Raw genomic sequence first — 13,984 nt, 5'->3', positions numbered from 1 at the left:
GGATCTTAATATAAAAATATTAGTCGACTTTATGCTCCTTTGAAACAAAAAAAACTTGTGGATCTTTAAATGTCTCTTGCCTTGTTCTCAAACTGACGACTTAATATTGTTTTTTTTTAATATAAATCTGTTAAGTCAATGTTTCTTTCCTTTCCTTTCAAATACATGGACAGTGGGCTTAGAAATCTATTAGAATTCAGCTCATAGGGCAACACCCCTTCAACTCCCACCAAGTCACCCCGCCTGAAAATTTACCATCATCCCAACCCCCACCTGAAAAAAGGTTTATGACGGTCTCAACAATTTTTAGGGAAAATAGTCCATGCTTTTTTTTACACCATATTCATCTTTTGTTATAATTATGTCTGTTGTTGGTAGATTCAACCGAAGAAAGAGAAAGGTTGGAGACAAAATGAGAGATCTAGTCAATAAACTCTGACCCCTACCCGAAAATGTCACCCCTATCATAAATTTTTCATCAACCCAACCCCCACCTATTTAAAAAATTCTGAAAATTCTCGACCCGTCAAAAATAAACGAGGATAAAAATTGATTAGGTTGTTAAGCTTGTATTAAACATAAGCTTTCAATTTAACACTCATTTGAAAACTATGCGTATTGAGTGGTTTGAAAAAGGAGAAGTTGTGAATTTTTCAGCCTGTATCTTAGGTTAAAATAACCAGTCCTAATTTCCTAAAGAAAAATGACCAATTTTTGACACTTTTGACTTTCTGCTTCTTACAATATCCTAGAAAGTAGACAAGCTTTCTTAAAAAAATTTTCTGCATCAGTTCAGTACTAAAATTGGCCTTTTGCTTGAATATCTGGGGTTTAAAATCACTGTGTTGGCTCTTCAGATAGCTCGGAAGTTAAAAATTGATGAAAAGAATTTTTTTCAGACATTTTGGTTGCTAGGCAACAAAGGCTGGTCACTGACAAAAAAAATTTATCAGCTTCTTAATGTGTATTCAGACTCTAAACTCTATTCGCTATTTAGCTCAATGCCTATCAAAACATAAAAGCATTTTTACGGACAGCTAGTTTGAAATGAAACTCACAAGTAACTAAATAGTGTACGTTTACAGTTGTGAAAATTATATCAGGTACGTCTGGGGCTGGACTTGGCTTGGTTTGCTGTCACACAAATCTAGTTTTTGGATGAAGGTGAGTCCGTCGGGATAAAATTTTCTTTTGGTAAATAATGAAATTTTTGTCTGGATGCAGGTCCATGCAGGTCTGGTTTTAAAAAAATTGCTTCTTCTTTGAGATAGCAAAAGATTTTGATTGTTGGTCAGCAGATTTTGAATAAGGTTGGGTGACGGCAAACCAATATTCTTTTGAGTCCAACCTGGTTTATTGGTTGGAAAAAAAGTACGATTCTTAAGTAAAATTCTAAGAAAAAACAAGTAGAATCCGAAAGATCCTAATTTGCATGGAAGCACAACAATCCTGGTTTTTTCTAGAAAAACTGGCTGCCTGTGGACAAAAAAGCTTTGTAAGAAAAAACGCTTCAACCTACCACTCAATAATACTTTTATAGCATTTCTATTAAAATCAGCTTGATACAGTTTCATTTGTCTGAAATATTGATAAAAAAGTTGATGCAATCGGTTTTGAAATTAGAGTAGACGCAGACGTCCAGTCTGTGACCAGCAAAATCGAAAGTAAGAAAAAGAAGACCCTTCATTGTGATCAAAACATTCCAGACACTCAAGGAAAAAAAGAAAACCTTCCACTGCGAACAAAACTTTGAAAGGGCATGCCTGTGTTCGATAACTTTGACAGTCTTATGTGAAGTTTATAGCTCTGGGCTAGGCTGCACGCATCCCCTCTGAACTGATATGATTTAATATAGGGGATGCGTATCGTCTACAATATCTCTGTCCCAACTTACCCATTACTTATGTGAATTTATGCAAATTTTGGTTACCCCAAATTTGAGGTCACTCTCAGACAGGAATTTCATACACGATACGCATCCCCTATAACAAAATAAATTCTGGGGATGCGTGCAGCCTAGCCCTGTTTGAAACAACAAAGGAAACTGGTATATTGTATTGAATCTCTTGTTAGACAAATAAATTCTCACGTTTTTCTCAAATGAAGACTCTTCATAGACCGCCACTTTCAAAACAAGACAAAGACAAACTTTACGAAAAATGGTGATTTGAGAAAAAAAATTCTAGAAAAAACATGCCAAAGGGAAATGAAAGTGGTCTATTTCAAAAGAAAAGAATGAGTGAAAAGAAATTTAATACAAGGGAGCTTATGAGTTTTTTTAATCATCCTGATTAGTTTATATGGCCTAGCCTGCAAGTAGAGCACTGATTTTCTCTTTTAAGCGATTGGTCACAGGCTGGTACATTGTTCCCACTAGTACCTTAAGGGAACTAATTTTCGCGGAACTTATTTTCGCGGTTCAAGGGTACGAAATTGGCGTCTTTGGCGGAACTAATTTTCGCGGTAGACACCCACTTTTTGTCTAAATTCTTTCATTTTCCTAGGGTTTTGTAAAGATTTCTAGTAAATTTTGCATTTCGCAGAACTAATTTTCGCAGTTGACACCCAAAGATGCGAAAATTAGTTCCCGTGAAAATTAGTTCCGCGAAAATTAGTTACTGCGAAAATTAGTTCCCTTAAGGTGGCTCGCTTAAAAAGTTTCTTATTCTCTGAAGATCGCTTCAAACAAAGATTCAAAACAAAGTTGTTAAGTTGTCTAAATGTTTGTCGAAAAGGATTTTCAAAAAAAGTTAAACGTAAGTGAAAAAAAGGGGACTCTGTATAATTACTCCACAGCAGCAGTTACCTAGAGATCATTTTATCACATTTTTACTGGTTGAGGTCAGATAATTTATGTGGAGTAATTTGTTATTCAATAGTGTCATGTTCACCAAAACAACTATTCAATCCTGTCGCACATAACGGGAAAATACCAAAATAAAATATCCTCCTATCCAAGATAAGAGAAGTCCTAAACTGCAGTGCTTTCGAAGTATAGCCTTTTGTGCTCTCCCTCGTGGTAAAACTCTATTTTTCTACTGAGTCAAGAGGGTGGGTGTTTGAAAAATAACGGTCTTTCCTGTTACCTGTAGCAAGATTGAATATGGACGTCGCTCCTAAATGACTCCACATAAATTATCAGCCATCACAGCTTGGTAAAAATTGTGTATTTTCATTATGAGAAATACCTCGCAAATCATTGATGACACAAGGAATTAACAAAAGAAATCAATAAAAGATCGAAGAGATTTATTCTTTAACCAAGATTTAAGATACCTTCTCCAATCTTGGGATCTCCATTTTTCAATATGTTGTTTACGCTTTTTGTGACGATTAGCCTGATATAAATCTTATCATCATCCGGATTGGCGAAATTTGTAAAGTTGAAGCACACGAAGAATTGATTTTTTCAATCATCTGCAATGGAGCTCAAGTTATCTGTGATTGGAATCATCTGAGACACGATGTGCAATGAATAACAAACAATATTTTTATTGATTCAAAGTCGTTAAAAGTGAAAAGTAATTAATGTAATGTGCTATTTCTAATTCTGCTCCTCTGGGAAAACAAAACCACTGCTATGCCGGCTACTACGATTGATTCATTTTTTACTACTCATTTGAAAATGAATTTATGAGGTATCGTTTTGATTTTTGGCGGATCTCTAAAAATTGTTTGGTTCCCGTCATTTTGACTTTACAAAATGGCTGAATGGGTCTGTCAGTTGGTTGACTTTCTGCTGGCGCGCCGCGCTTGCTATTTCGATTTGAAAACTTGTCAACACTGAGCAGACAGAGGTTGACAATTACACAGCTGTACCACCATTGATCCCATACAAACCATATTTTAGCTCTAAACAGAAATCCGCGCAAGAAAAATCAAAACATTGATAAGTGGTCAAACTTTCTAAATTTTGCTAAATCAAAACACGGGAAAACATCATGCGACGTGACCACGACTTGAAGACATCGAACGTAATCGAACAAGATCAAACGTAATCGACGGACATCAGACAACATCGAGCGCTAAAATGGCAATTGAACCAATCGAATATTACCTAGAATCTTGCCGTTCGATTAATCGGTCGCTTGCGTTCGATTTGGTTCGATTGATTCGATTGTCGATTATGTTCGATTGAGATTGTCTGGCAACTTAGCTTGCAAATATATCATTTTGAAATGTAATTAGACCCTAATTTTTTATCTTTTCCAACGTTTCTCAGGTCAGAACTTTTTGCCTGCATTGCCGCAGCGTGGGTTGAAATTTTGCAGGACTTGATGTAGGTCTGGTCGGAAATGGATTTTTTTTGGGATGTAAACATCACTATACTATAGCTAGGTTATTTTCTTTATTTGGACAGAGAAAAGGTTCAAGGTTTGTCTACTTTTTTATTTCATTGGATTTATCTGCCTCAGTTAGTTTTTGTCAGTTTCACTCGGCCGCCATTTTGAATTGTTTTTTTCGATGTCTGTTGACGGCGATTTTGTGACCTCTACGGAATCGACGACTTTGCTTGAGCGGAACAGCTGTGATTAGGAATCCAGAAGAGGCAAAAAGGGTCTCGGACTCCGACTCTAACTTCAGAGTAAAAATCAGGGTCGGTCGGATGACGGGAACCAAACAATTCTTAGAGATCCGCCTTTCCAATGTCACAATATGTGTAAGTACTACTTTTGTTTACATATAATGAAAACACACGGTTTTTACCAAGCTGCCTCAGCCAGTAAAAACATGATAAATGATCTTGTCTCTAGGTAACTGCTGTGTTGCTGTGGGAGATTCAAAAGAACATTGTCTTCCCCTTCCCCCAAACAATAAAATTAGGGTGTAAACTGGAACCATGAAAAAATACTTTTTTTGGATTTTCAAAATTGTCACAATTTTTTATCAAAATTTATCATATTGTTAGACTTCTTGCGCAATTTTTAGGTCCATACGTCAAAAATCCACTGTTTGCCCCAGGGGTATCTGATTCGTGGTAGTAGCAAAAAACGGCAAAAATGGCATTTTTTGTCCATTTTAAGACTATAAAAGTCCAGGAAATGGTCAAAATGGTTTCTAAATAGTGTCTTGTACTAATATTCAACACAAAAAGACAAAATAACCCCAGCGAGATCGCTCAATGTTTCAATTTCAGGCTAAAAAGGCCGATTTTCTCGGATTCTGGGTAGCAAAATGCATGAAAGCAGCATTTTTGAGGACCCACAACTTTTAAACTTTTTAAGGTACACACTTGAAATTTTCAGCAATGAAACACTTCAGAGAAAGCTCCAGGAAAAATCAAACTTGAGTTTTCAAATATTTCCTATAAATCCATAATGGCGCCCTAGAAATTGAGTTTTCATGCTAAATGCCAATATTTCAAGCTAAAACTTGGTTTTCTTGGGCTAAAATCTAAAAAATGATTTCAAATGGTGTTCTGAAATCTTTGAATCTTGGAAGTATTCTGAAAATACTCTGGGAGAATAAAAATGGTTTGGGTCAAAAATTTGCCTAAGTCTGCCATTATTGTATTGCATTTCCCACTAAAATGCGATTTTTAGAGTTAAGTCTCATTTTCTCAGGCTAGAATCTCAAAAATGGTTTCAGATAGGGTCCTGAAATCTTTTGGTGTTTATAGTATTCTGGATATACTCTGGGAGAACCAAAATGGTTCGGGTTAGAAATTTGCCAAAGTTCGCCATTATGGTATTGCATTTCCCACTAAAACGCAATATTTAGAGCTAAACTCTAATTTTCTCAGGCTAAAATCTCAAAAGTGGTTTCAAATAGGGTCCTGAAATCTTTTGGTGTTGAAAGTATTCTGGAAATACTATGGGAAAACCAAAATGGTTTTGGTCAGAAATTTGCCAAAGTCTGCCATTATTGAATTGTATTTCATTCTAAAACACAATTTTTTGAGTAAGCTTGAGTGTTCTTCCTAAAGAAATGAAATTCATAATGGCAGACTTTGGCATATATATGACCATTGTGAACCACTAGATTTTCCTTGAGTGTTCCCAGAATACTTTCAACACCAAAAGATTTCAGGACCCTATTTGAAACCATTTTTGAGATTTTAGCCTGAGAAAATTAGACTTTAACTCTTAAATATCACGTTTTCGTAGGAAATGCAATACCTTGGCAGACTTAGGCAAATTTCAAACCCAAACCATTTTGGCTCTCCCAGAGTATATCCAGAATACTTTAAACACCAAAAGATTTCAGGACCCTATTTGAAACCATTTTTGAGATTTTAGCCTGAGAAAATCAGACTTTAACTCTATAAATATTGCGTTTTAGTGGGAAATGCAATAACATAATGGCAGACTTGGGCAAATTTCTGACCCAAACCATTTCGATTCTCCCAGAGTATTTTCAGAATACTTTCAACACGAAAAGATTTCAGGACACCATTTGAAACCATTTTTGAGATTTTAGTCTGAGAAAATTAGACTTTAACTCTAAATATCGCGTTTTAAGTGGAAATGCAATTCCATATGGCGGACTTTGGCAAATTTCTAACCCATACCATTTTGATTCTCCCAGAGTTTTTCCTGAATACTTTCAACACCCAAAGATTTCAGGACACCATTTGAAACCATTTTTGAGATTTTAGCCAGAGAAAACCAAGTTTTAGCTTGAAATGTTGGCATTTAGCATGAAAACTCAATTTATAGGGCGCCATTATGGATTTATAGGAAATATTTGAAAACTCAAGTTTGATTTTTCCTGGAGCTTTCTCTGGAGTGTTTCACTGCTGAAAATTTCAAGTGTGTACCTTAAAAAGTTTAAAAGTTGTGGGTCCTCAAAAATGCTGCTTTCATGCATTTTGCTACCCAGAATCCGACAAAATCGGCCTTTTTAGCCTGAAATTGAAACATTGAGCAATCTCCTGGGGTTAATTTGTCTTTTTGTGTTGAATATTAGTACAAGACACCATTTAGAAACCATTTTGACCATTTCCTGGCCTTTAATAGTCTTAAAATGGACAAAAAATGCCATTTTTGCCGTTTTTTTGCTACTACCGCGAATCAGATACCCCTGGGGCAAACAGTGGATTTTTGACTTATGGACCTCAAAATTGCACAAAAAGTCTTACAATATAATAAATTTTGATAAAAAATTGTGACAATTTTGAAACTCTAAAATTCAAAATCCAGTTTACACCCTAATAAGGACCCTGCCGACGCACCGGACTGTCCGGTGTATTTGTCCGGTGGTAAAAAGTATCCTTTCACTACACCGGACGCAATAAGTCCGGTGTTGCATACAGGGAATTTTGGACGCGCCGGAGATTTAGGAAACAAAAATTAAGAAGCACCGGACTGGTCATGTCCGGTGTTTTGATTGTCCGGTGGTAAAAAAATCCTTCTCCGACACCGGACATCCGACTTCCTTAAGTCAGGTAAGGATTGTCCGGTGGTAAAAAAAATTCTCATTTTACGCCGGACTTTCGCGTGTCCGGTGTTCGTTAAGTCCGGTGCGTCGGCAGGGTCCTCCCTAATAAAATGTCCCCAAACGACTCTATTCGTTTGATGGACATCATCTGAATATATAAATTGAATTTGATATTGGCTTCAATATTGACATCCCCTTGGTAGTCGATTTTCATGCACCAAAGCAAAATCACTGCTCTAAATTCTGCACCAGAAAACTACCTGGTTTTTCGTTTCTTGAGTCTATGATGGACTCATCATCAACATTAATTATCAATTATTGTTGGAAGGGATATAGTAAATTTGAAAAAGCTTACCAATTTCATTATCAATTTGGAGAACTTCAAATCCTTCTTGATCGTTACCAGTTCCAACCCAATTCTTCCAAGTTACAGGTGGCTTCTTGCTTCGAGTAGTGGTCGCCGCCATCTTGTTGGGAGAGGATAATTACAAGGTCTCAAAAGAAGGTTGTCTATTGCTCATTCCGACATCGACTTATAACCTGACTGAAATTCGAGCCGTTACTAGCAACCCTGCGGGGCCCAAGGCGCCGAGTATGCACCCGGCACAGTGACAAGCCGTTACTAGCAACCCTGACCCTACCTAACTGTTAGTTATCAATTCCAAACAACAAAACCCCCGGAAAATTTAAAATGTCGGAATGAGCAATAGACAACCTTCTTTTGAGACCTTGTAATTATCCTTTTCCCATCTTGTTCAGAGTTCAGATTGCCCAACGGCTAGTTCGAAACACGGGTCACGGGTCACGGGTCCGGGGCACGGGGCACGGGTTACGGGGCACGGGTCACGGGGCACGGGGTGACGGGGCAGCTCAGATCAAAGTAATTCAAACAGAAAAAGTGTTTTAAAAACACTAAAAATTATCGAAAAAATCAATTTTAAGGTATTTTATCCACGTATGACTATTTAAAACGCTAAAACCTAACCACGTGCTTTCCACGTGCTTTTTCGAAGTTTGCATCGTGTATAATGCAGACCAGAAAACACCGCAACATATTACATACATATAATAAGCTTATATTATCAATAATACACTTTTAGTGTTATATGCATGTTATATGTTATACGTAAGTAATATACATATTACAATTCCCATCTCCTGAAAAGCGAGCTTTCTCAAGAAAATGATAGTACGGCTATTGTTAAATCATATCTCATTATTTATATCCCCTCCATCACCTTGAGTATGAATATAATTTTAATGGATAATAACGTAGAAATGATGATATTTTATAAATGTGTCAATATTTTCCACCTACCATTATGAACTTTTAATAAAAATGACGTAATTATACTCATATCTCTAAAACCACTATCTTGCAGCATTTAATCGTTTTAAAACATGTCAATCTATATCCAGTCACATGATTAGCATCCTATTGAGTATGAAAAAACATTTTGCTGTAAATTGGTTCAGAGGCCTTATATTTCATGATTTTGACAATATTTTTGTCATTCAACATCACTTTGTCAAAATTTGTGGGTGACATATTATTTAAAAATTTTCATGATAATACTATTAGTATATAATTGTTTCAGACATACTATACTAGTAGTATTAGTACTATTATTATATGTGTTATGTAGTACGTGTTATGAATTATACGTCATGATATCGTTATATTTTTTCCGGTCTGTAAATTGTATGCCCCGTACCCCGTGCCCCGTGCCCCGTACCCCGTGCCCCGTAACCCGTGACCCGTGACCCGTGTTTCGAACTAGCCGGATTGCCCAACGTGCTTGCCTTTTCCGCGGCAAATTGATATTTTTTCAAAAAGTTGCAAAACACGGGGCGAATATTTTCCAAAAATTGGAATATTTTGCATAAATTACAAATAACCAATCAGATCTTGAGCCGACCGAGCGCTGTTAGCGGCTACTTGGTAGTTTTGCTTGCTTTAAAACCTCTGCCACCGATCCGGGATTTAAACATAACTCTTAAATCAGCGTCAAACGTTAGGTCGACACGTTTTTTGTCGACCTAACGCAGAAGTCGACCTAATGTACTTTTCGAAATATTGTTTTGTCGACATTAAGGCAATCCATAAATGTTTTATAATATCCCCCTCCTCATCATATTTTCAACAAACGCAAAAAAAACTATTTCATTCGAGTTCTATCAAAAGTTTTTTTTGTCTCCGCTGCAGATTATATTGAAACAGACTTTCAACAGCCGTTGTTGCCGTATTTGAAGAAAAGATTCTCGCACACCGAACATCTTTTTCTCAACAATACCTTGTTGATACCATATCTTTAGAGACCAGGGACTTTCTACCATTACTTCATAAGCGGCAAGATCTTGCATAGGTTGAATGTATAGGAAAAAGACGAAAATATTTGGTATCCAATCTCCTCGATTTGAAATCTTCACTTAGTAAAAAATGTGTTTCAACATCCCAACGATAATGACAACTTTTGACGAAATTTTCATCAAGCCCGATGTAAATACGCACGTTAATTGTTGAGACTAAACTGCTGACAGCTTGCAAGAATTGGCACGTAGCTTGTTTTGAGATCAGGATTGATAAGTAGGCTACGAGAGTATAGACCCTCGCGCTCAACTAAACAAAAAGATTAAAAATGAAAATTTTTTCACTAAAAAGTGATATTCCTTATTCTTCGGTGTATTAAAAGAGGCTTACACACTTTTTATAAGTAACTCCAATTTTCGGGTCAGGCTTGGTTGCTTGGTATATTATCTCGTTCTCTGAAAAATTTACTTTCACCACCCCAAAAAATATGATACCTAATTTATGCTTATTATGTCAAAGGCTATCGTATGCAATCGGCTATTTTGAGCGCTGAATTCTTACTTAGCAACTTGGTTGGTTAAAGAATTGGTAGAATGTGTATAATAGTGGTGATCGTCCTTGCCTTCCAAGCGAGAGATCTGAGTTCGGTTCCCAGATGACTTGAGATCGATTATAAATTAGCCCATATAATATCATTCATATCTTTTTTAAGGTTAACAGAAAACTCGACTTACGTTTAGCAGCCATGAGAAAAGTTGTACCATGCTTGCAATAATCAGCATTCACCAAACAGTCATCATTTTCGAAAGGTAAAGATTGAAGTGGCTGGTCATCTCTATTATTATCTGATAATTTGCTCTCAGCAAATCCTTGTATTGGTCCCTCGGGAGCCAAGTGGTGGTATTTAGGAGTGGGATAAAAATGATGGTTCCGAGCCATATCCTTAAAAACGTCATTACGGTCCATCTTCCATGAGTGTTCGGCTGAAAAAGTAGGAGCATATTTGCTATATATAGTCAATGTTACTCTGTACCAGAGTGTATCTCACGTTTATCGCTTCGTCGTACACTCTGTGTGCATTATCTGTTTGATAAAAAGATTCCCGTACGGAGACCTCTAAGATGAAGTATGATTTGTAAATAGCAACACTTTTCTCATCGTCTTCCTTCTCTCACTAACACTCCTTCGCAGTGGTCAGTTTGAAAAATCTCAAATGAGAAAAGACAATGAAAACAGACCCTCTACGGCAACGAATTTTGAAATAAGCCGTAAATACTGGGTTTGTGTACAGTCAATATTAGCCTGTGCACGGTGCACATCGAGTGATCATTAAAGACACTGCGTGTAAACACTATTCAGTTCTTTTGAAATTTGAAGAGAGAGGGGGATTTTTTCATCGCGTTTAAGTGCGCCTAACTCCTTTTTCCCTCTCTTTCATTCAAATCACTTTGTAGTGAGTACATAAATGGCGTTTAAGTGCGCCTAACTGATAAACGCACTTAGGCGCACTTAAATGCGATTTTCTACACAAGTGAGTACCAAGCTTTAGGAACAACTTCAAAGTAGCCCATCATCTCGGAAAATCGTCTACTTAGCTCAGAGTAAGCAAATTAGCCCAGATTGTATAGACAATAAGCCGATAATGAAGAAAAACTTGATTTTTGAGCAGAATATTGATAGTAACCTTTTATAACTCTTCAGATTGGCTTAATGATTCAATTAATGTATATTGCAAATTTTATCCCTTGATTAGCTCCAGAATGGGAAATAATAAACTCTTTCTAACTACGCATGCTCGAGCGTGCGTTCGACCAATAATATGCCAATTCAGAAAAATAGGGGCAATTGGAAAGTTATAATTATCGGCTATTTTGCTCATTATCGATTATTTAGCACATCAAATAATAATTCCTTTCTGGGAGTTTAACAAGAAATTTTTTTAAAGGAAAATATTCTATAAAACGATTTGTTTCGGGTGAAAAAAGATAATTTAGTATTTCCAATATTTTGCTCAAAATTTAAGTGTTTTTTTCATTATCAGCTAAATGATTATGGGCCAATTTGAAGTTGTTCCTGGACTTTTTTTATTGTTTCAACATACCTCCCATATGATACAAAAGCTATGACGTCACATCTAACACTCAACTAAGCCTAGGAGCCACCTAAAAGTTTATTAGATTTCCGACAAATTTTATAAGCTAATAATAAGAGTAATAAGAGTTAGTTCATCTAATGTTTCCAGCTCACCCAAATAGAGACGCATGCGTAATTTATCATTCTTTAAACCGCTAGGTGTTAAATAACGTAAAGTACCTAGGGGTGGTAGTCACTAACCAAGGTTGGGGTTTGATAGTTAGCGTTAGGGTTAGGGTTAGTCGTTCTTTTTGTCGCTTTTTAATAGTTATTTGTCGTTCTTTTTAGATGGTCTGTAAACGTTAGATGAACAGTCTCATAAAGACACTCACCGTGGAAGCCTCTCTTCCCAATAAACTCTATCTTGTGGAACAAAGGTGTCTGATGGTTGAGGACGGTGTAAAAGAGATGTTTCGTGTAGATAGGATATGGGAAAACATAACGCCAAGTCTCGAACGGTTTTTTGTATGCTGGGGTAGTGATGACCTTTAGTAATACAATCAATGAAAAAGTTATAATTACTATAATTACCGATTTTTACGACCAAAAAAAATTTCCGCAAAAAACGGCTTCAGCCACTTTTTAGAGAACCTTGCCCTTTATCTTTATGCAAAACTGAAAAAAAAAACTAATGAAACAATTTCCCATCACAAGACCAATTTGTCGTTCGAAATCACTGATACCAAAATAGCTAAAGCTGTGATGTAATCTGGGCATTAAAAAAATAAAATTTGAATCAAAAGGAGGTCTATGAGGAAATTCACACACCTGTAGAAATTGTTGCTTATACGTTCAGTGATGGTTTGAAGGTCAGTCGGGAAAGCGATGGTGCTCCAATAAGTTGGATACGTGTGCACATCCACCGGATAAGCGAAGGGAGCGGCGACCTTTAACGCTGAAAACACTTTCAATCCTGAATAGAGTAGAATATAGTTATACAAAAATTTAGTGAAGGTAAAGTCATTGCTTCTACTTCTAAATAAAGCGTGGAAAAAAACACAAACTTGCTTTTTATTGCTTTGTGTTCACTAAAAGAAATAAAGATATTGCACAAAGCATGTTCGCTAATTTCAATCTAAAAATAAGTAACATTTTAGGAGGGTTTCACCTAGGCTTCGTCTTATCTTTCTTCCTTTGTTTTGAGCGTAAAACTAAAAGCCTGGAGTTGTATATTGTGTATACTACATAGGCTTCACCCTTTTTTATGCAATTTACCTTCAAGCGCTCGTGGACGAAGGTGTTCGGGAAATTCGTAGTGCCAGTCTTCACTTGAAGGGATATATTCAAACAATTTCTTATCTTCGGATGTTATCGGTGCCTCCTCAACTGTAAGTTGAAAATAAAAGAGAAAGTATTTGATATACTCAATCTACAGTCTATAGAGGAAGGTTGGGATAAGCTGGAGTTTTTATAAGAAACTTCACTAATTGACCATTTGAAGTAATAGAGATGAAGCATTCTTTAGAAAAGGTAATGAAATTAACTTAACGACCAACCAAATTAAACAAGAGCTTGTAAAAACTCCAGCGTAAGTCCCGGAAAGTTACCCTCAGAGTGTGTAACTCATGAAAAAATGAAGTCAAAGAAAATACGTATCCGTGTCATCAGGAATCGGTTCCAGATCCCAAGGACTGACGCGGTCCTCGTCATCATTATCCCACCTATAAAGAGGATGAAACTTAAACTTTCAATATATAATAATGCAAATATCGTAAAAACGATATAATGACTGATGACCTAGTCCTTTAAAGAGAACGAAATGTCGTAAAAACGGATTTCATTTTGATTTTTTTTATCATTCGGTATATATAATCATATATGATTATAGTCATTGTATCTAATTAAAGTTGGTCCATTTTTTATGTATCATAAAAAGTAAAGGCCTAAAAAGTGTCGAGCTTTTTTGACAAATACGTACCTGACAACGAGACTCATGAATGAGCTTGTAATGAACTCTTCATTGAGGGGACTGACTTCGATGATGGTTCCAAAATACCAAGTGGCGTCAATCATACAACGGAAACGATCACCTGTTTATGTGGGTAAAAATGGTTAGCAGAAATTAAGTAAAATATTTGCATTCTAAAGGCATTTAAGGGAATAATGAAAAAGAGAAAAATTCGTCGGTAAATAATTTAGTCAACAAGTGATTTTTTCGTC

The 13,984-nt window shown here is 36.3% G+C and overlaps 1 protein-coding gene across 2 annotated transcripts in view; it reads right to left on the bottom strand.

Moving 5' to 3' along the window:
• Positions 1–13,394, bottom strand: part of LOC136818797 (putative autophagy-related protein 11) — a 29,156-nt gene extending 15,762 nt beyond the window's left edge. Inside the window, exons 1-6 of one of the 2 annotated variants that reach the window (XM_067075033.1) lie at positions 13,040–13,394; positions 12,593–12,737; positions 12,157–12,310; positions 10,426–10,674; positions 9,675–10,000; positions 7,736–7,847 (exon numbers count right to left, since the gene is read on the bottom strand). In XM_067075033.1, coding sequence (XP_066931134.1) covers positions 7,736–7,847 — 112 coding nt within the window. In that variant the 5' untranslated portion in view covers positions 9,675–10,000; positions 10,426–10,674; positions 12,157–12,310; positions 12,593–12,737; positions 13,040–13,394. The remainder of the gene's footprint in view (positions 1–7,735; positions 7,848–9,674; positions 10,001–10,425; positions 10,675–12,156; positions 12,311–12,592; positions 12,738–13,039) is intronic. The other variant, XM_067075032.1, reaches the window with a different exon arrangement.
• Positions 13,395–13,984: the final 590 nt, after the last annotated feature.

This window comes from Clytia hemisphaerica, unplaced genomic scaffold (genome assembly GCF_902728285.1).
Source record: "Clytia hemisphaerica strain Z4C2 unplaced genomic scaffold, Clytia hemisphaerica genome assembly, whole genome shotgun sequence".
NCBI classification, from domain to species: domain Eukaryota; kingdom Metazoa; phylum Cnidaria; class Hydrozoa; order Leptothecata; family Clytiidae; genus Clytia; species Clytia hemisphaerica.
Note: the sequence above shows the minus strand (reverse complement) of the source record. Positions and strands in the feature narration are given on the sequence as shown.